At 41.2% G+C, this 20750-nt stretch overlaps 2 protein-coding genes across 11 annotated transcripts in view; both read left to right on the top strand.

Moving 5' to 3' along the window:
- Positions 1-2429, top strand: part of sun1b (Sad1 and UNC84 domain containing 1b) — a 27883-nt gene extending 25454 nt beyond the window's left edge. For all 9 annotated transcript variants that reach the window (XM_005734688.1, XM_005734683.1, XM_005734685.1 and 6 more), the window contains 4 exons: positions 22-137; positions 243-410; positions 504-596; positions 706-2429. In XM_005734688.1, the coding sequence (XP_005734745.1) occupies positions 22-137; positions 243-410; positions 504-596; positions 706-822 (494 nt within the window). In that variant the 3' untranslated portion in view covers positions 823-2429. The remainder of the gene's footprint in view (positions 1-21; positions 138-242; positions 411-503; positions 597-705) is intronic.
- A 1548-nt stretch (positions 2430-3977) lies between these two features.
- On the top strand, positions 3978-19087 carry iqck (IQ motif containing K). Of its 2 annotated transcripts, XM_005734681.1 has the most exons (10): positions 3979-4101; positions 4175-4257; positions 4597-4741; positions 4845-4942; positions 5423-5475; positions 5615-5692; positions 6321-6405; positions 12997-13108; positions 18623-18751; positions 18845-19087. In XM_005734681.1, the coding sequence occupies exons 1-10, from the start codon at positions 4092-4094 to the stop codon at positions 18898-18900; spliced, it is 849 nt and encodes a 282-aa protein (XP_005734738.1). In that variant the 5' UTR covers positions 3979-4091; the 3' UTR covers positions 18901-19087. The 2 variants fall into 2 exon arrangements, with proteins under 2 accessions (XP_013766693.1, XP_005734738.1); XM_013911239.1 differs by lacking the exons at positions 18623-18751; positions 18845-19087 and adding an exon at positions 14292-14347 and having other exon boundaries at positions 3978-4101.
- The last annotated feature ends 1663 nt before the right edge of the window (positions 19088-20750 follow it).

The following is a 20750-nucleotide window of genomic DNA, read 5'->3' as shown; positions in this document are numbered from 1 at the left end:
TGTGTGTGTGTGTGTGTTAAGGTGGCAGCATCCTCAGTACCCGCTGCTCTGAGACCTATGAAACCAAGACGGCCCTCATGAGTCTGTTTGGCCTGCCACTCTGGTACTTCTCCCAGTCTCCACGTGTTGTCATTCAGGTGAGCCTCGCCATGAGCTGAATAAAGTTGCGTTGCACCAAATATAACCAGTAAATAGATAGAATCTGCTGATCTAAAAGCCAGTCTCTCTCACTCCTCCACTAGCCTGATGTGTATCCTGGAAACTGCTGGGCGTTTAAAGGCTCTCAGGGCTATCTGGTGATCCGGCTGTCCCTGAGGATCCTGCCCACATCCTTTGCTGTGGAGCACATCCCCAAGACCCTCTCCCCAACTGGAAACATCACCAGCGCCCCACGCAACTTCACAGTCTTTGTAAGAAACACACCAACGAAAACCATGTAATGAGACACCTTCTACTCTAAAGCAAACATCCCAGGTGATCACAGGCTGCTTGTTTGTGTTCAGGGTCTAGATGATGAGTACCAAGAAGAGGGAAAGCTGCTGGGACACTACACATACCAGGACGATGGGGAGTCACTGCAGATCTTCCCGGTTATGGTAACTTTGGAGGCACTTCTTAACATGATTAGAAATGTAAAAATAGTAATAATAATCACCTCAATGTTTGTCAGCAGTTCCTGAAATCTTCCACTTTTTTTCCCCTCAGGAGGAGAATGACAAGACGTTCCAGATAATCGAAGTGAGGGTGTTGTCCAACTGGGGTCACCCCGAATACACCTGCCTGTACCGCTTCAGAGTCCACGGAGAACCTAGACCTCACTGAACCAACCACCACCACAACCATACTCACTTATATATGATGCACCACCCCATCTGTACATAGCTCTCATTGACTTAAACCCGTAAAACTGAAGGGACTCTGCAGGAAGTTTGTGGATGTTTTTGTATGAAAAGCAAAGAAGATGTGGATTGTTTAAAGCATTGTGCTCAGACCGAGTCATGAACGTAGTTTTTTGCGTAATTTTGAAAGAATCACAGGAAAGTTTGGATGAAGACTGTTAAAGATTGGGAGAATTTGAACCACAGAAGAAGCTAAGTCCCACTGGTACCCTTTTCAAGGCCTCTTGCACTGAATCAGCCCCCACCCCTGAGGGCACCAAGGCTCGCGGGAGCCAACAAACCCACCAGTCCCTCCTCAACACCTTCAACAAGAAGGTGGATGCTTGACATAAGGAGGGGGGCGGGGTTACAGACTCATCTCCACCAATTCTTCACACACCATATCTGTCTGATTTTTCTTCTTATCTCTGTTTAACTTTTATTTTTTAAAAGTTTCACATCAGAGTACTATTTTCAGGATGAAGACCACTGCACCTTTGCCTGAGATGATATCCAGGCATGTCACTTCAATTTGTTGTCATGTCTCCACAGTGACTCCTACAGAACTGTTTTGGGCAGTCTGCAGGTCTGCACTCGATGCGTTATATCCACTACATTCTAATCTTGGCTTCATGCTTCCATATAGCCATAACTAAGACTTTTATTTTGGAACTGAACATGCTGCCTATGGATAAGCGCTGAATGTTTTCTGAAGCGGCGGCTTTGATGCAAGTTTCCTTTAACTACACAGCAACATTATAAAACCACTGACCTGAGCTCTATGTGACTAAAGTATTAGGAGGATACTCACTATACGTCTCATTATGTAGAGACTCGTAGTTTTTACACCATGAAATTACCAATGTTGAACTACTCCTGTCAATAATTTCGCTTTTTCTGTTCTGCTTCTATCAAGAAGAGCTTCACTGTCTCCCTCTAGCTCAGTTAATCGTCCTCCTCACATGAGCTCCCACTATTCTGAAAACCCTGAAGGAATGTAATCTGTATATTTTATTGTTGATAGCTGATGCGCTGATCCTTTATAATATCTCCTTTTATCAGTGTTGCTTTATAAAAAACCAATATCCTGTCATTATTATTGTACTACTATTATTTCTTCTGTTACTCGTGGTGTTTTACTTCTTTGATTTGATTTTTGGGGGTGTTCATTTTAGAGGGTGCTCTGCAAGAACTTGTTAGACAAATGTTTGTGGCACGGGTCTTCACAATTTCTTTAAAATTAAGGGTTCTCTCATCAATTTTGGTTCAAAATACGGGAAAGTCTAAATTGTTATGTGTAAAAAGGAAAAAAAAAGACTTTTGTTCACAATCTTATTTATTAACAAGTCAATTAGTGGCTGCAAGGTAAGACTTCCTGCAATGTATATTTTGTTAAAAGCTGTTCAGTGCATTTTGGAACCATCTTAGTTCTTTTGTTTGTTTGTTTTGTTTTGTTTTTTTAAAGATAAATGGCTATTTTTGTTCAGTCATGAGATGACTTAACTGCTTTGGAATATATTCCAATAAAGACTTTAATTTTGAAGAAATAAATACATCATGCCTAAAAATTACTATGATGAGCTCTAACTTTTCCTCGTTTATATTCACAGCGGAAACGGTTAAGTAAATATGTTGTTGTTTGTTTGATCTTTTACATCATCATTTAGCAGGAGCATCTACACGCAAAAATCTGAGGATCAACAGGCCTGAGTAATTCTGAGTTAACCAAAAATAATATGCATGTGTTTTACCTTAATACTTTTGAGGCATATATAATCACGTACAAAAGTCTTTACTGCTCATCTCTTCATATTTTAAGAGGAAAATTAGAAATACATGAAATGCAAAAATAGAGTATGAGGCAAAAACATAGTTTGCACAGTTCTAATGAGCTTGAACGTCAATATTTGGTATGACCACCTGATCTCTCTGAGCCAAGGTTTCTTGTAATTTTGTTTAATCAGTCTTCAGGAATAGTTCTCCAGGCTTCTTTAAGGACATTCAAAGCTTTTCTTTGGATGTTGGCTGCCTTTTGTTCTGTTATCTATCGACATGATCCCACACTGCTTCAATAATGTTGACCTCTGGGCTCTGGGGAGGCCAATCCATGACTGATAGTGTTTCATTGTGTGTCTGTGTGTCTTTGGTTTTTTGTTTTTTTTTGTCCATCCAAGTACGCTTGTACTGCATTGGCAGTGTGTTCTGGATCATTGTCATGCTGAAAAATGAAGCTGCTGCCAAGTTTTTTTCCAGATGGTATTGCATTGTAGATCAAAATCTGATTGTACTTTTCTGCATTCATAATTCCATCAGTTTTGACAAGATCTTCAACATCATTGGCTGAAACTGACCCCAGACTGGGGCAGGGCCTCTGCTGTATTTTACAGATAGAAAGTTTTGGCCAGTTGCTCTTTGGGAGTCACCTTGCTGGTGCAAAAATGCTATAAGCTGTGTTATCTTTGGCATTTTTTAGAATCGACTGTAGGCACAGCTCTGGTTCATCCCTGGAGTTAGGTTTGTGAATGAATCATAGGTCTGTGTTTAGTGAAAAAGCAGCCAGTGTCTAAAGAAAAGCTTTGAAAGACTTTCTGATAACCTGTACAAGAAAGTCTGTCTCCTTGGAAGCAAAATTTATAGAAATGAGTGGTCTCTCAAAACTTGCATAGTACTTTATTATTCAAAAACGGTCGTCTTCTTTTTTTACGCACGTTGACTCCTTTATTATTGTTAGGAAACAAACTAAAAAACACGGCATACTATTTAGTGACTGCCATTATTCAGTGTGTCTTTGCTGAGCTATTTCTTTCTGAGTCTCGCAGTATTGTTAGGTAAATACGCCTTTATAGGATTATTTCTCCTTAACTCCTATCATTAATCTAAGAGTTATATGATCGATACATGTGGGTAGTTATCTGCTGCCCTCCAGTGGTTACATGGAAACTAGAAGTCATTTTCCTAATTTTGCAACAGCTGAAAGTTTAAAACAAAGATATGAGAACTACAAAAGCAGCAGTAGCATTTTAGGGCCAACCCCCCCTCCCCGACTCGGTTTATTTTCTATGCATTGCATCGTTTCAGTATATTTTCGCTGTGTCGGACTTGTTTACACCGGAAGTCACGTGAGCACACCTACCGGTGACTCCATGGCAACCGCTTGAGTTAACATAGATAATGGCAGAGATCATCTGTACTAAGAAATAATTTTTGCAGAAAATGTGTGAAGGTACGGCCTGATCTGTTTGTCCCTGTGGTGAAACAGAAAAACAAAGGTTCACGTGTTCACTGTGTCTTTGTAGAGTTTGAGGCCGAACAGCACAGCGGTCCCAGCCCTGCGTGGACAGAGGCCAGCTCTGTGAGCACCCAGCTCTCCCGGCACAGCGTAAGTACACACAGACGACGTGATGTGTGCAAATACAAATCTGTGGGATTTAATCTGGATCCTGTGTCAGCCTCGTTTGAGATAACTGGGCCAGCTGGGTATTCAAATGCATTCTCCGTCATGCGCAAAACCCTAACACATACATGTGATGTGTAAATTGCAGCTGCCCTGAGACAAAATGTGAACCTAACTGATGGGGGTTTATAAATATTGCTTGAAGTGCAAAATAGCTCCTCTATTTTTATATGGTTTATAACAGAAAACTATAAAATAAATTATTTTTTAAACTATTTTTGAAGTCTAAATTGTTCATGAAAGTTGAATGATTGCTTTGGTTAGGTACTTATGGATGATCTTCTCAGAGACTTTGAGCCCGATGTTTGCTGTGCTCTCCCTGGATACTCTGCATTAGAAGGACCTCATCCTTCACGGCAGAATCGCCCCCCAACTGCTGAAACTACACCTTTTCCCCAAGTCCCTGAAAGTAAGATACATAGCTGCTCTCCCTGTAATGTGAAACTGTAAGTATTAATACATATTTGCCATCATTATAATTCTCTGTCTTTAAAATGTTGTGCTTGTGTCAGATCCTGTCACGCGTTTCTTGGAGAAGAAAGTGTTTCCAGTGTTGGTACCTGGACTGGAGGCTTTGCTAAGAGAAGCCCAGAAAAATGGCTGCTTTAAGGTCTAAGTGTCTTTAATAAAAATCAATTGTAATCCTACAATTGGACCTCTGAGAAATCAGAAATTAATCAAGGATAAAAATCAACCACTAAAATATTTTTTTTTCTGTTCAGGAAGTAAATAACCATAATTTGACATCTTAATCAAAAGCTAATAATTAATTTTATTGTTTTTTTCTGCTTTTCTTTAGGAAAATGGTAAATTTGAAAGTTCACGGATAACAGCAATAATATTTTAATATTTAAGAGTAATTAGTTTAGTGCATCTGTGCCATGAACCTGACATTGGGTGGCAGTCTGATAAATTTAAATGCTGTACAGGAATAATTAACCAGTAGAGGGATCTAAAAAACAATTCAGTGCTGACAGACACCAAAATGGGAGCTTTGTTGTTTTAACGCTTGTACATTTTGCTGCTGAAATAGTTGTGCTTTATAGTCAAGGGAGATGCTGAATGTAGGGCAGTCTCTTTTTTATTTCAGAGGAAAATAACAGCGTTTAACCCATGTGACTTTCTGACTGAGTGGCTCTACAAGTAAGAGTCCTCCTACACACACCTCACTCTGCACTCTGTAGTACTACCCTCACCTCACCACATAGATTCTCTCTGATGTCACATTGAAAGTGCTGTGTATGTGAAACACTGCACGTTTCACGTTTTTATCCTTCCTCAGCCATAACCCTCGCAGGAGTGGACAGGAACCAGTGAGCTTTCATGACATCCCCTTTGTCAAGGACTGGCTTGGGATGCAGTGAGTATCTCTTCAGTTTGCACACCATGGTTATTATAGCTAACAAAGACGAAACTAAAACTGGGTGTGAAAAAACATTTTAGTAAACGAGAATAAAATAAAAATGCTAGAAGTTGCAAAACTGACTAAAATAGAATAAACATTTCAAGGGAATATTCTTAGCTTTAGTATTTGTAAAATAACGTGAAATTTTCATAACATGTACTGAAGTTATTGTACAAAAACATACAGTGTACAGTTTTTAATCCAGTGTCTGTAGCAGAGGTGTCCAACATAAGGCCCGAGGGCCAGAATCAGCCCTCCAAAGACTTCAATCTGGCCCAATGGGCAATTCTAGAAAATGTGAAGGTGAGCATAAATTTAGGACTTTTAATTCTATCTTCCAACGTTTTGCAGCATGATAAAGAGCTCCCCCACGGCCAATCTTACAACACCACGTTTCACTGGTTTGGCCCACTTTAAAATCAAAGTGGGATGTAATGGGCCCACGATGTAAAATATGTTTGACATCTATGGTTTATAGCACAAAGCAACTATAAGCTATGACACACACACACACAAAAACTCCATGCACGCTCTCCTTTCTTGTCTCATCACTCTTTCTTTTCCATTTCCTTCCATCCTCCAGTCCCAGGCCGCCCACTCCTCTGTTTCTGCGGCTCACTGAGTGCGAGGCTGCTCTGCTCATCCAGGCTTTCTGGAGAGGATACAAGGTATGTTGGACATGACTGGAAGCTGAGTGCTTTTTACAGGCTTTCTGTCCCAACATTTATAAAGAGGGCTGGGGTTTGCAGAATGACAGGTCTGAAAAGCACCAAAAAGTGTGAAAAAATAAACAGGAAACCTAAACTTTAAGAACTGAGGGACGTTTTATGGAATGAAGAGGTTGCATTGCATAGTCTTGGATGCATTTTACATTTCACTGACACACAACTTTAGCTTTGCCTCCTTGACCAACTTCACAAACTCATCAAAGAATTCACAGTGTGGACATAAGATAACATTTTGAAGAAGAAAGTGTGTAGGAGTCCGGCAATCATCCCACAAGAGCACAGCGACCCTGTGTATGTGCGTGTCTGTTAGGCTACAATAGGCTCCCGCTAAGCGTGCATCGGCCAACAGTCTTGTTGTTGTCAGTCTTGTTGTATAATCCCATCCCCTTAAAGAGCCCCCTCTTCCACAGGGGCTGCAGTTTCATTCAGCAGCTTGATTATGTCATCAGTGATGCCAGGCTTTAAATCCCTCCTGTGTGGGTGTTGTGGTCTGAAGCACTCTGTGCTGTGATATAAATAGATATGCACAGACACTTCCAGAGGCAAACAGCAGCATCTCTCTCTGTCACTCTTTCTCCCTCACACACACGCACGCACGCACACACACACAGATAAACGCCAGCTCCTGTGGTGTAAGGATAAGCAAGGGTCATGTTTTGTTTGTCTTGACAGAACCTCTTATTTTGTGCGTTTCTTATCCGAAGTGCTTGTGGGAGGATTCAGCCTTAGTGTGGCTGCACAAACCACTGAGAGGAAAATTGCCAGCTGCACCGACGTGGACAATTGCATTACATTTGAATGATTTGAAAATGTTCTTGCACATGTGGGCCTGAAGATAAAAGTGTGGATGCGGGCATAAAAAAAGATGGATCGAATGTGTGTCGTGAACTGCTGGGGCACCAGCAGAGGGCAGCACTCCCTCTTATTTGCCTTTTTTATTTTCTCCATGAACAACAAAATCTAATTGATCTCTGCCCACATGTGGTGGCAGCAGTGAGCCAGCTGTCTGTCACTCCTTGCTGTATGTTTACCCTGAAATAAGAGGTTCAGCAGGGCCACTGATAGGACTGCAGCTGAACACCCCAAGGGATTCAGGGAAAGAGAGAGAGAGAGTGGGTAGAGACAGAGTGAGGGAATGGGAGGATTATGAGGAAGGATGATGGTTGGTCTATGTTTGGAACACTTTCGCATGGATGGCAAACGGGAGGAAAGAGGCGAGCTGATGTTGCAAAGTGGTGTCAGAGTAGGAAGATGCAGTTCTTCTAGGGGGTGGGAAAAGGGAGAGAGATGCAGCACAATCAGGGTCTGCAGCTGAGTGTTGGCCTCTTGGAAGACGCCTCTAGGATCATGACTTATTTAGGCTACATGGAGCGGAGCAGAATTTTTGTTTGGTCCTGACAGGCACTGTAGTGTGTTTCGACTGCTCTCACCTTGACTTGAGAAAAACGGCAGTTAACAGCGGAGTGGGCAGCAGAGGAGGGACCAGCACGTCAGCACAAACCGAGTGAACTGTAAAGCACCAGTGCCTTGTTAAACTTCTACTGGGATCATTAAACATAACTGTTACAGAATTATTCTTACACCAGCGTGCAATCAAGATGTCGTAGCTCACAAATCTAATTTCTAAGTAAAGAATTCCAAGGAATGTTTCACTCAAATCTGCCTCTCTGTCTGATTTTATGTGCTTGAGGATAGTTTATTAGAGCATAATAGGATTGTGGGATTTTCCTGTAATATATAGTCAGTATAAGATCAGTGCACTCTGTTCACTTCACCCCCATCTGCCTCCACACGCACCCCATTCCCCCCCTCACACTTACACCCTCGGCTGTTATATAACCAGCTTGACGCAGCGCTGACTGCAGAGGGTGTGTGTGTGTGTGTGTGCGTGCGTGTGTGCGTGAGTGTTCTGGTAAGAAAGACAGACAGACTGAAGACTAGGAAGGGGCATGAGAGTATTTTTGTAGAGTGGAATTTTATCCCTCCATTATTAATCTCTTTCATCAAAACGCTGAGGGCTGAAGCAGAGCAGTGCTGGAGTGCACACAGACGCACACACAAACACACATAGACACAGATGCAAACTCATGACCCAGACAGTGCGTTTGTCTTTTGTTTCACTCACGTATAACTGTTAAGAGCTCCTAGGTCTAAACATATTATATAATCTTCTTTACACCGTGTACCTTAACCTAACTATAATCCATTCATCCATGCCTGCTACTCTAATGCACACTGATGTGCAAGCATGGACACATACACAGTCTCCTCTGATCACTAAGACTTCTCAGGATTATTCAGCTGAGCTAGAGTAGTGTGGCTGTAGTGTAATAAATTCCCATTGCAATTAGACTGTCAATATTAGTGGGTTGTGGTCTGGTAGCTTTGCCCTTTATCATCATCACTGCCATTTCCACTGGCTCCAGTTGCAGATTTATTTATGTGGCTGGCCTTATCTCAGCTGCAGCGCACCTTTTATCTGACTGGAAAAAAAAAGAAAAAATCAAACCTAAGTCAGTTTTTTTGGGGGGAGGGGGAGGGTCCTTTTTCTGTAGTGAAAACTTGAAACAAATACCATCAGTTGATTTCCACTGGAGAGTTTGGTAGATGAAAAGTCTGATACAACCACACACAGTATAAAACAAGGATGTAGCCACCGTGACATCACCTGTCCTATTTTGAAACTTCGAAGTGTTTTCATTGTCATGATTTTGTTGTTTTGAAACCAGATGTGATAAGCGTTGGCCAGAGCTGACCGTGAAATTCGGCATTCATTGGCTAACTAATTGCCAGCCCTATCTTGTTACCCAATGACCACCTCCTGGATAAATCTGGTTTTGTGACACTTAGAATGGCTAAAATGTAAAAAGTTAACTTGATGTTTTCTAGTGAAGGATGATGTAAGGCAGTTAGTTAGCTAGCTGCAACCAGCCAGAGTACTTCTAGCTTTGTCCAGTCCAAGACAGCGTTGGTGTCATTATGCAGTGTATACACTGTACCACGTATATGACATATAGTAGGCTTTATACAACTTTGCAACCAAACAGTGAAAAACGTTCTTTCTTGTGCATGTTTCAACACTGTTTTAGCCGATGCTAACTCCGTATGCAGAGTGTGAACACATGCAGTGTATTTTATTAACAATTGATGATGTCATCTTAAAAACTTTTTTAAAAGGCTCATACATCTTTTTTCTCACTGATACTCCCTTTTTTTACATTCCTCATGCATTAATTTTTGTCTGCTTCCAGAATGTGTCGTTTTTCCTACTCTACTTTTCCTCTCCTATCTGTCACCTCTATCCCCAGCCGGCAGCTGGTCGTGGTCGATGGCTGCCACTTCCTGAGCCTGGTTCTGCCTGACGTCTCTGCTTGTGAAAATGGAGTGCTACTTTTCAAAAGTGTTTTCTCTCTATTTCTCTCTTGGGTCTTGACATTTTTATACAAAGTGCTTTGAGGTGACTGTTGTTGTAAATTGGCACCACATAAGTAGAATTAATTCAACAGAATAGCAAAAATCTTGGGTTTCATCGGCGTTCTTTCTCATAGGCCTTTTAATAGACCTTTCCTTCCTTCTTGTACTGCAGCTCCAGATATTAAGAAATGGGGCACTTGCTGAGTTGTATTCCTCCTGACATAAACGAATAGAGCTGGTTGAAAGAAACACACACACACACACACACACACACACACACACACACACACACACACACACACATTTGCCCCTCCCCAGAGTACTGCATAGTCAACAGTAGAAGTAGGTCTATGATTCCAGTTCAATGGTCCAAGGGCAGCAATAGATGAATGGTTTTAAATGTGGTTCGCTGTTAAGTCAATTTGATGTACCACGTGCAGTGACACTCATGCAGAAGATATGTCTCAGGCTTGGTCCTTGCTTACCCTCCTGTAAATGGGCTGATGTCTCATATTTTCACTTGTGCATTTATCTGTGCCTACATTTGTCTTAGTTCTTATTTAAATGTAAGTATTTTTTACCTTTAGGACAGTAGGGTGGCAGTGCAACTGCTTATTGTGACTCAGTCTACAGGGGCATGAATACAGGCCACAGGTCACTGGGCTGGTTAAGCCTTGAAGGAAGCTGTGGTGAACACAAAGATGATGGATGGGTGGAGTGTGAAGGGAAAATAAAGCAGACTGTGGCTGTGTCTTTATGCACTTGGTCGTGCAGCCACTTCCCCGGGTGAGGAGCTCAGTCTCACAGTCAGCTTTACACTGGAAAGGAATGCAGCTTGAAAGGCTGAGTTACGAGACTGCAACGTGTGCGTGCACACCATAATGTTGTATGCAATTGTGGATAATGTGGTGTGTGATAACAGTGGCCCTTGCAGTGTCTCGGTAATTTTTCTAATCACTCTAATCCCAGCCTTCATGCAAACATACAGCATGAGAGGACTGAGTCACATGCACACAAAACCAGGCTCTGCCACGTGAGCAGTGCATCAGCACGTATGATTATATCAAGAAGATAATGCGTTAGCGAAGTTTCACTAAGAATTCAAATGAGTATAAATAACTGTGAAAAACGATGAAGTTGAGATGCATATATTCTAACACGCAGTACAAGTAAAACGTCAACATTCTTAACCAGGCTTCGTGCCCAGGGTCAAAATAACTTAGCCCTGCAAATCAGCTGTGCTGATGCACACAGACAGGCTTCAGAAAACTCAGGCGCACACACACACACACACACACACACACACACACACACACACACACACACACACAACTCAGCCCTTTGTCTCCTGCTGTCATACACAAGCTGTCAGCATCCTGCAGAAAGCTAGTGTATTCATAAAGTCAGCTTTCCAAGAACTGACTTTGATTTTTGCTCCATTTCCATCATTTCGGAGAAGCTGACAGCATCAGAAGCAGAAAGGGAGAATACAAGATTTATGGAGGACATCAGTGAAGAGTGACAGAGAAGAAATGGCACACAGACACAAATAAAGCACACAAGCGATGGTGAGCAAACACAACAGACTTAACCACCCCTCCTCCCTCTGACCCTCACCCCTCATTTCCATTTCTATGGTTTGCTCCCATCAGCAGAGAGGCTGCTGCAGCACTGTGACACCCCGTGAATGAACTATTGGAGCGCTCTAGTTTTACCCATTCCTAAACCTATCACCAGGCTTATATAACAGACCCACTTTTGTACAATAGCAACACTTTTGTTGCCACATAACCAGGCACTTAGGAGAAAGTTGGGGTTGAATGGAGCAGAGTGAAAGGAGACTGGTGAGAAGAGAGGTGGGAGAGAATTCAGAGTGAAGAGAGGTGGATGGAGAGGGAAGAAATACTGATGTGTTGGGGAATCAAGGGAGAGTAATGTGTTAGTATGAAAGACAGTATCTGAGGAGAGATCTACCACCCAGGGAAGAAAGAAGCCTGTCAGAGATGGTTGAGTACAAAGAGCATAGAGGAAAGAAAAAGGAGGAGTAGGAGGACTAGTTAGTGGGAGAAGAATAGAAGGAGGAGGGATAAATATGAACAGGAGGTGAAGCCCTTTACAGATATTTTATTCACATTTGCAACATCAAACTTGCTCGGTAATCTTTCAGGAAGTCCTGCAGCCCACATACACACACACACACACACACACACAAAACCAAACACAACAGCTGCAGGAGTTTCATCCAAGAACAGAAGCATAATTCATACAGCCTGGATTAGGCTGAATCAGGGTTCCTGTGAATCCTTAGAAGCTCTTCATTAATCTCATAGTAAGGCCTAACATTTTAAAATGCATTAAAATTAATTAATTAAATTTAAAATAGGAAATAGGATTTTATCACTTGCTTGGCTTATTGTTTTCATTTATTTTTGCAGCATGGTGTAGGCAAGATGTGTAAGTTGCAGTATGTGTTTCAACCACAGTGCAATCAGTATTACTGGACCACATATTTGCATGAAGATCTGACCAAATGGCTTACATAAGCAGGTTTTGGCACAATTGATGGAGCCATGAATTCTGCTCTGTACCAGAAAATCCTGAAGTAGAATGTCCGGAGTGGCCTAGTCAACGTCCAGAGTTGAATCTGATTGAGATGCTTTGGCATGACTTTAAACAGGCTGTTCATAAAAACCCTCCAATTTGGCTGAATTAAAACAATTCCGTAAAGAAAAGTGGGCCAAAATTCCTCCACAGTGAAAAAGACTCTTTGCCAGTTATCGCAAAAGTGTGACTGTAGTTCTTGCTGCCAAGTGTGGCACAACTAGTTTAAGGAGTGGCTTTTTCACAAAAATTCAGGTAGGTTTGGATATTTTTTTCCAATAATAAATGAAATAATCATTTAAAAAGAACATTTATTTACTTAACCCTCCCTGGAAATGTTCTTAATGTTAGTAACTAAAGCATATACTGTAACAGACTTTCTAAATAACCTTCTTTAAACAGTCCTAACAGCTTACTAACACTGATTAGCTTGTGGCTCAATTAAGTTATTGATGATGTTTGCTCATGTGAATTTATGCATGTGCGCCCTTTGCACGTGTCCTGTGATTGTTATAGATCAGGGCACAGCCAGATGTTCAGGAGATGCGCCAGTGGCAGAAAAAACTGAGAGAGACCCGTGACATTGGCAAAACTGTCAAGCAGTTCTGGGCGAAACAAGAGAGACGAGGTAAGCCCACATACACTTACACACACACTCAGATGATATCACTGAATGCCAGCCCTCAGGCTTGCTAGTAGCATTATATCTACTACTATCAAATTCTCTTCAGTGCCTGACAAAAGCTGCTGATATTCATACAAAGGTACTAGACTGCATAGAAATCAGTCCATACAATATTCAGATTTCCAAAAATAAATACGCATACAGTGCGGTGTGTCAGCCTGTGCACAAATAGAGTTTCACACATATAAACGGCTGCAGAGATATTCACGCCAACAGGGCTTTGATTTTTAAAGCTGAAAGATGAGGATTCTGGGAGCGGTGACACACAGAGAGAATGAGGGCAGTGACGGAGAAAGAGAAGCAGACATGGGGAGAAAGTAAGTAATTGAGAGAGAAGATTGCAAATGAAAAAGAGAAAGAAAATGTCTTGAGGGCTCAGGCTACGCTTGTGTGACAGCGACGGCAGATGATGGGGGGGGGGGATTCATGTGTGGAAAGAGTGGAGTAACAGAGTGTAGAGGGGAAGGGGATGAAGTCTGAGACGAGGGTAAAGTGATGTGTACGTCTTTGCCTGTGGCGAGTGTGTGTGTCTGTGTGTGCACTGTGCACATATGAAGGACAGGGAAGAGCAGCTGAGAATGCAGACCCATGTCCACTGTGACTGACAAGCATTAGAGTTAAAGGATGATGACTACATGTTGTCTTTGGAAGCTTGCATAAGAACAGAGTGGTACACTGTACATGCACTTTCTTAAATCCAAGTAGGCTTGCAGGGAAAAAAACACGACTGTTGCAAAGTTCAGCTAAAGAAATTTATTTGTAATAAAGAATAGAAAAAAAAAGCACACAAACAGGATTTTCTGTGGGGGCTTCATAAGAAGCCAAAGAACTTTGGAGAACCTCCAACTTTTTTCTTCTAACATCACCATACGCTTGATACCTTTGGCTAGTATAATGAAATTCTTATCATCTTTGTGCTTTGTACAAATTAGCATACTGAGCTGAATTCACTGATATAGTCACCAATGAGGATGCCACAATACCAATACAGATACCCAATTTGATACCAAAACAAACTGAGTATACAGTGGACTCAAACAACAACTCCTTTATCAAAAAGTCATTTTAAATAGATGATATGGTCAAGTGTTTATTTCAAATTTTAATGCTGTATTTTTTTTGACAGGACATAGACTGAAATGTCAGGATGGTTGCAGAGTAACCTACTAACATTCCTATGAGGTATAACATGTACCATTTTAAGTAAATCTTAGCTCATTTTGAATTTCATGACAGCAACACATCTTAAAAAATTGGCGATGTTGGGGAAAAAAAGACTGGAAAAGTAAGCGGTGCTAAACAAAAACAGCTGGAGGAGCATTTTGCAACTAATTAGGTTAATTGGCAGCAGGTCAGTAAGTGGGTCTAAAAAGAACATATTAGAGAGGCAGAGGTTCTCAGAAGTAAAGTTGGGCAGAGGTTCACCAAAAACTCTTTCTACAAATTGTGGACCAATTTTAGAATAATGTTCCTAAATGTAAAATTGTAAAGACTTCAATCAAGAGAAATCTCCGTGTACAAGGTACAAGGCTGAAAACCAGCATTGGATGCCTGTGATCTTCAGGTCACCCAGGCATTAAAAACAGGCATGATTCTTTGATGGACATGAAAGAAACATTAAAGCTCCATCATCAAAAAAAGGAAGCCACATATGAACATGACCCAACAATGCTGCTGTCATCTTTGGACCAAAGCTCATTTAAAATGGACTGAGAAAAAATGGAAAACTGCTCTGTGGTCAGACAAACTGAAATTGGACATTTATTTTGGAACATGGACAGCGCATCCCGTGAACTAAAGATGAGAGGGACCACCCGGCTTAAGACCAGTGCTAAGTTCAAAAACCTGCATCTCTGATGGCATGGGGGTCCCATCAGTGTGTATGAAATTGGCAGCTGGCACATTTGGAAAGGCACCATCAATACTAAACGGTATATACAGGTTTTAGAGCAACACATTCTCCCATTGCATATTTCAGCAAAACAATGCCAAACCACATACTGCCTCTATAACAGCACTGTGCCAGCACTGTAGTAGAAGAAACACAGCCTGCCTGCAGTGCAGACCCAGACCTTTCTTACAAACAACTGGGGGCAGACCACTAAATGCACCATCATCCATGTGTAGCTTTTGCTGTCCTCGCTTCATCTTCTTCAGCATGTGAGCATAGCTAAAAACACCTTTAGGTGCATCCTGCCCCTGCTGATTCCAGAAGTTACTAAAAATGCAAATCAAGTCACATTTTTTTGAATATGCATCAAACAGCAGAGCAGCAATGGTGGCACAATGATCAGAATTCTAGCCTCACAGCAAAAAGGTTCTTGGTTTGAATCTGCAATCTGGTTGGGGTGTTGCATGCAAAGTTGCATGTTCTGCCTGTGTCTTTGTGGGTTATCTCTGGGTACTCTAGCTTATTCCCACACTCAAAGACATACACACTTAGTGCAGTTAGGTTAATTGGCGCTTCCAGATTGAATGTGTGCGAATAGTTGTCTGTCTTTGTGCAGCTAGCGGGGGTAGATTCTTGGTCTTTTTTTTAGGGACATTGTATTTATTTTTCCACGCGCCTGCTGGAACGCTGTACCATCATGGTGCATCACAATGAGTTAGCAAGTGGACAGAAAAATCAAAACACATGGCAAAGAACAAAAGATGACTAAAAGAAGCTTCTCTCTACTTTGCATTGTTGCAGCTGTCTACTTTTCCAGCGGATCCACGTAAATGATTTCAAACATTTCGATAATAAGGATACAGAAGGTGCAACTCCTACATGCACAATAGGACTAATGACACAGAAGGAAAGAAATCCGATTACACCGTGCTTACAACAGACAGCTCAACAGTAATGTTGTCGTATTGTCTCCCCCTTAGGGAACTGATATATTCAACGAGGCAACACTCATCTTCTACCCACAAATAAATAGGGATGGATGTGTGTCAACATCACACTGTTTGGAGCAATACTGGGAATTGTCTTCTTGAATGAATCCATAAATAATTACAATCTCTACATTTTACTCTGTTTGGTGCTCTAATCTGTGTAATTGCCTGATAATTTACTGCACTTTGTGGTGAACTTTTTATAGATGGGAGGATAAAAATAACCGCCAGATGTAAGCTTTGTAAAATAATAATATATGATAATAATGATAATAATATACGAAAATAGTTTTTAAAAAAGAAACCCTCAAGAAGCAATTACATCTATATTTAATCTATTCTGCTCTTCGCATTTAACCCAGATACAGGAGCATTCATACACTGAGGCGTGCTTCAGCCCATCTGACGGGGGTGTGGCGGTGTGTCATGATAAACACACGCACCCTCTAATAACGCTAGTCATGGTAGTGTTTCAGTTTTTGTCGCTCAGAAACAAAGAACAGTGGCATCATGAGCACAGGTTGTTTCCACAGACGCATTCCACACAACAAAGGCGCTCTCTGCGGCCGACGAACATTCTTCCACGGGCGTGTGACAGCCATGCCACACTGCCACTGCTAACCGCCGCCGCTGCTGCTACTGCTGACCTGACATTCTAGCTGGGGGCCTGGGGATGGGTGTACATGCGTAAGAGAGTGCATGAGCGTCTGTCCAGACTGTCAGTCTGCATGGAAACCATTTTCCAACCTTTTCAACTGAGTCTACAATGGATGAAAATTGGAGAGAACAAAAAAGACAGAAAGTGACAGAAGTTGCAGTTTGTTTGCCGGCTTCTTCTGTTTTTGTTTTTTGGATGTTATAGAAGTCGCCTTCCTGCACTGTGACACATAAATGACCCATGTTTGGTGCACTTGCAGAGTTAAAAAGAGAGCGAGAAATAATTTAGGGAAGCTCCCCTCCCAACTGTACGCTCATTCTTTAAGTCCCACAACAGCTGTGCTCATCTCATTTGACCCGAGAAAGCCGGCGTACAATACCTCCTCTGCCGCTTCATAGTCTGAAATCAGAATTAGTCAGAGATGGAGAGAAAAACAATGAGGCAAAGAGCAAAGAACATGCACACACTGATATGTCAAAAGTCACATCGCACTAGACAGGTGCAGCTCTCAGCAGTTCATGAATCACCTCGACTGTCCTTGACTGGTGCTTGTTTACCGTCAGTTTAAGCCCTGTTAAAACAGCTTGTGACATCACGTGGTTGGTGACATTGTTTTGAATAGATCAACATGAAATTAAGTAGCAACAGAAATCTGTTAATTGTTTTGGCCTTCTCCCTTGTTTTGTTTTGTTTGGTTTGGTTTTCTTCACCCGCCATGCCAAACTACAGCTTTTTAAAAGATAAGTCATGGGATCTGAATCAGGGAAATGATTCTCAGATGATAAAACAAAAAAATACTGAAGGGCTCCATCACTGCATATTTGGATTCTCTATATGTACGGATGCACTTTGAAATCTTAAAAAAAAAAAAAAAGTTTTCCAAAACCGCAATTCCATCACACTTTTTCAATAATTAGCTTGTAAATAAAACAGTTCAATTCAATTCCATTTTATTTATACAGCACCGAATCACAGTGTCACCTCAAAGCACCTCAAAGCACTTTATATTGTAAGGTAGACCCTACAATAATACTACAGAGAAAACCCCAACAATCATATGATCCTCTATGTGCAGGCTCTTTGGTGACAGTGGGAAGGAAAAACTCCCTTTTAACAGGAAGAACCAGGCTCAGGGAGGGGTGGCCATCTGCCATGACCGGTTGGAGTGAGGGGCAAACGATACCGTAATTTGCACTCCATGACAGCCTCTTGGGTAGCACTTGATAATAATGTCATACTATTAGGCATTAGTAAGGTATTAGCGAGTGCTTAATTCATCATTTATATATCATTAGTCCTCCTTAGTTTGACATTTATAAATACAGATGTGTTTATCCATCTGTTACTCTTACACTGTGTACAGCTTTCGCTGCTAGTAATTATCCTAATTTTAGTCATAATGATATATCTATATTTATAAATGGCATACTGAAGAGTAGTAATGCTATATAAATGATAAATTAAGCAACTACACATACCTTACTAATACGTTAATAATGCTTCATAGCATTATTTGTTATAAAGTGATACCGGCTTTTGTTTTTCATAGATATGTTTACTTTAACAGTGTCAAAGCTGTCACTCTTTACTGACTGATAACAACAACAGCAGCAGCAGAGGCAACCAGAGTAGCGTTGTAGCTGTGAAAGTGAGAAAGTGTCAGCACTTGTCTCAGTCGTGTTCTGTTCATAATTTTTCAAGTTATTCTGCTTAAAAAACTGCACTTGAAAAGAACTCGCTTGATATCATTAAAACCTTTATGCAAGGAACAGATAATTCTGCTAAATTCTTTAAAGGCTAACACATTCAAGATTTTTTTAACCTGTTATTTAAATGAGCTAATCTGTCAAATTCCTAAAAGATTGTAAGGATCTTTTTTGCCTGGAAAACGTATCCGAACATCTCTTGTTTGTCTCCAGTGGGTTCGGCTATGACAGATCTTCCAGAAAGCCCCCAGCCTGGAAACAATGTGTCCATCCAGGTGGTTTCCCCCACTCCCCAGAGCACCGCGGTCCACACACCCACCACCCATATGAGCTCACAGCCTGGTGAGTGGCTCAGACCCAGCCTGCACGTCAAGGAAGAAGTAGCCTCTACATGTCTGACTAATTTCCTGTCTGTGTCCAACAAACTAATCGCAGGGTCTCCATCGCTACTAGGAACTCACAACCTGAGCTACCCTGGTGGGACTTGGTAACTGGAATCATTAGCCTTGTGTAAAAGCTTTTTTTCTGCTGTTTAAACACTATTAAACTCTGTTAGGCTGATGTCAAATTGACCTAAAGTGATCAGTCAAACAAGCCCTGTTTAAGGAAAAAAAAGAAAAGAATAAAAAAGATGCCTGTAACCAATTTGATATGGCCAGGCCAGGATTTATGGTCTGAGATCCGTGTCTAATTAGTTTATTGCTTTCATTGCCTTTTTGATGGATCACTTCCCTTCACGAGTCTCACCCAGCCAATGAACACCATATAGCACGGTTCACATATTATACTGTCAGGAGTGAAACCTCTTGTAACGGGCGTCATAATTTCTCTCTCCGCACCTCTGGATGACAGCTCAGTGGAAGATAACCATTTTTCCTTGATCTGTCCTTTCCTCTTTCCTTAGCAATAGACATCACTCCACAAAAGAGGTCATAGCATTTCCATTCAAGCCAGAAATTGAGGCCAGAGTCAAAGGTGGCTCGGCACACGGCACACCGCTTTATATCCTGTTTATCGGGAAAGGAAATGACATGTCAGACAGCTGAGAATAAAAGAGAATTGGAAAAACATCACTTAGATCACTGGTTTGTATTTGGCAACTATCTGACAAAAAAACAATAATCTCTAATATTATGCTTAGATTTTTATTACATTAAAGGGTTAAAGTAAATTTGCCCTGTATAACAATACATATGAGAATATGTGCATATATATGTATAGTTATATAATAACACAGCTGAGGAGATTAAAAAATAAAACCCTGTTAATCAGTAAGTCACTTAACATTTCTGCCACAGAAACATGGGATGGCTTGGCTACTCATTACACGCACAACATGAAATAACGCCATAAAAATAGATGTATGAGGTGTATTTAACTTTTGTTTATTCTTACTTAGTAGGAGTATTTTCCTACTGCTGTTTTGGTCTTCTGCCTAATGTGTCGAATAGGCGCACATTTTGCATCATCCCCATTGAGTCTGCCACCTTCAGCTGTTTGTTTTTCTAGCTGTTGGCATTCAAATATTTATCTTGAATCAGCCTCAGAAATCATGAAATTTGATTTGCAAAAATTAAAAGACTGCTGCTCAAGTGACTCTACAGTTCTTCTTCCTGTAAGACTGTCCGGGTTATAGCTGTTTTCTCTTGACTATGGGTGTCAATTAAAGTGAAAGAATAAAGTGCACTCCTGGCATTTTTCCATCTCGCCACAAACCCAGCGTACCTGAGAGGGTACTGATGGTTGATCTTCTGTTTCATGATGAACTGCTTCTTGACCAAGTGAAGCATACCACCTCAGAGTGAGTCATGGGGAGGGTCATGTATCTCCCTTTGCAGGTATGTGGATGCCTGGAAGACAGCTGCCACTGGGTGAGGAGATAAAACGGCCCATTTAATTCTGGGGACATCTGATAGAGGAGCCAGCTCCATGAAGTCTGGCAGAACTGTACCCGACTGAAACCCGATCACACAGCAGCAGAAGGTAGTGTCGGCATCAAGCTGTCAGAGCATAGACAGATAACAACTGGTTCTGGGTTGTGATTCCAGGCTGATGTGTTAGTTAAAACTTTGTTTACACATTTAAAATGTAAAAACAAAAAGATCTTATGAATGCACTGAATGTATTAAAGAAGCCTATGTCAGACAGACAAATACCCAGAACATGTAGCCCAAAGTTAAACTACAGACTCATATTTCCATCTTTATCATCAAAGTACAAAGTAGGCATTTATGAAAATGCAATACTGTGCAAAAGACTTGAGCCACCCCTCATTTCTTTATATTTTGCTGGGAAAATGGGAAGTAGATTCTATGATTTTATTGAAATCTGTGCAGGATAG

This window comes from Pundamilia nyererei, unplaced genomic scaffold, assembly GCF_000239375.1.
Source record: "Pundamilia nyererei isolate P.nyererei 1_Seehausen unplaced genomic scaffold, PunNye1.0 scaffold00059, whole genome shotgun sequence".
Taxonomy (NCBI): Eukaryota; Metazoa; Chordata; class Actinopteri; order Cichliformes; family Cichlidae; genus Pundamilia; species Pundamilia nyererei.
This window is presented reverse-complemented; position numbering and strand designations above follow the sequence as displayed.

Bases quoted from the DNA above. Each gene is read 5' to 3' on its own strand.
- iqck (XM_005734681.1), top strand. The intron at 4,258-4,596 runs GTAAGTACACAC...TGCTTTGGTTAG, and splicing joins CCCAGCTCTCCCGGCACAGC to GTACTTATGGATGATCTTCT. The intron at 4,742-4,844 runs GTAAGATACATA...TGCTTGTGTCAG, and splicing joins TTTTCCCCAAGTCCCTGAAA to ATCCTGTCACGCGTTTCTTG.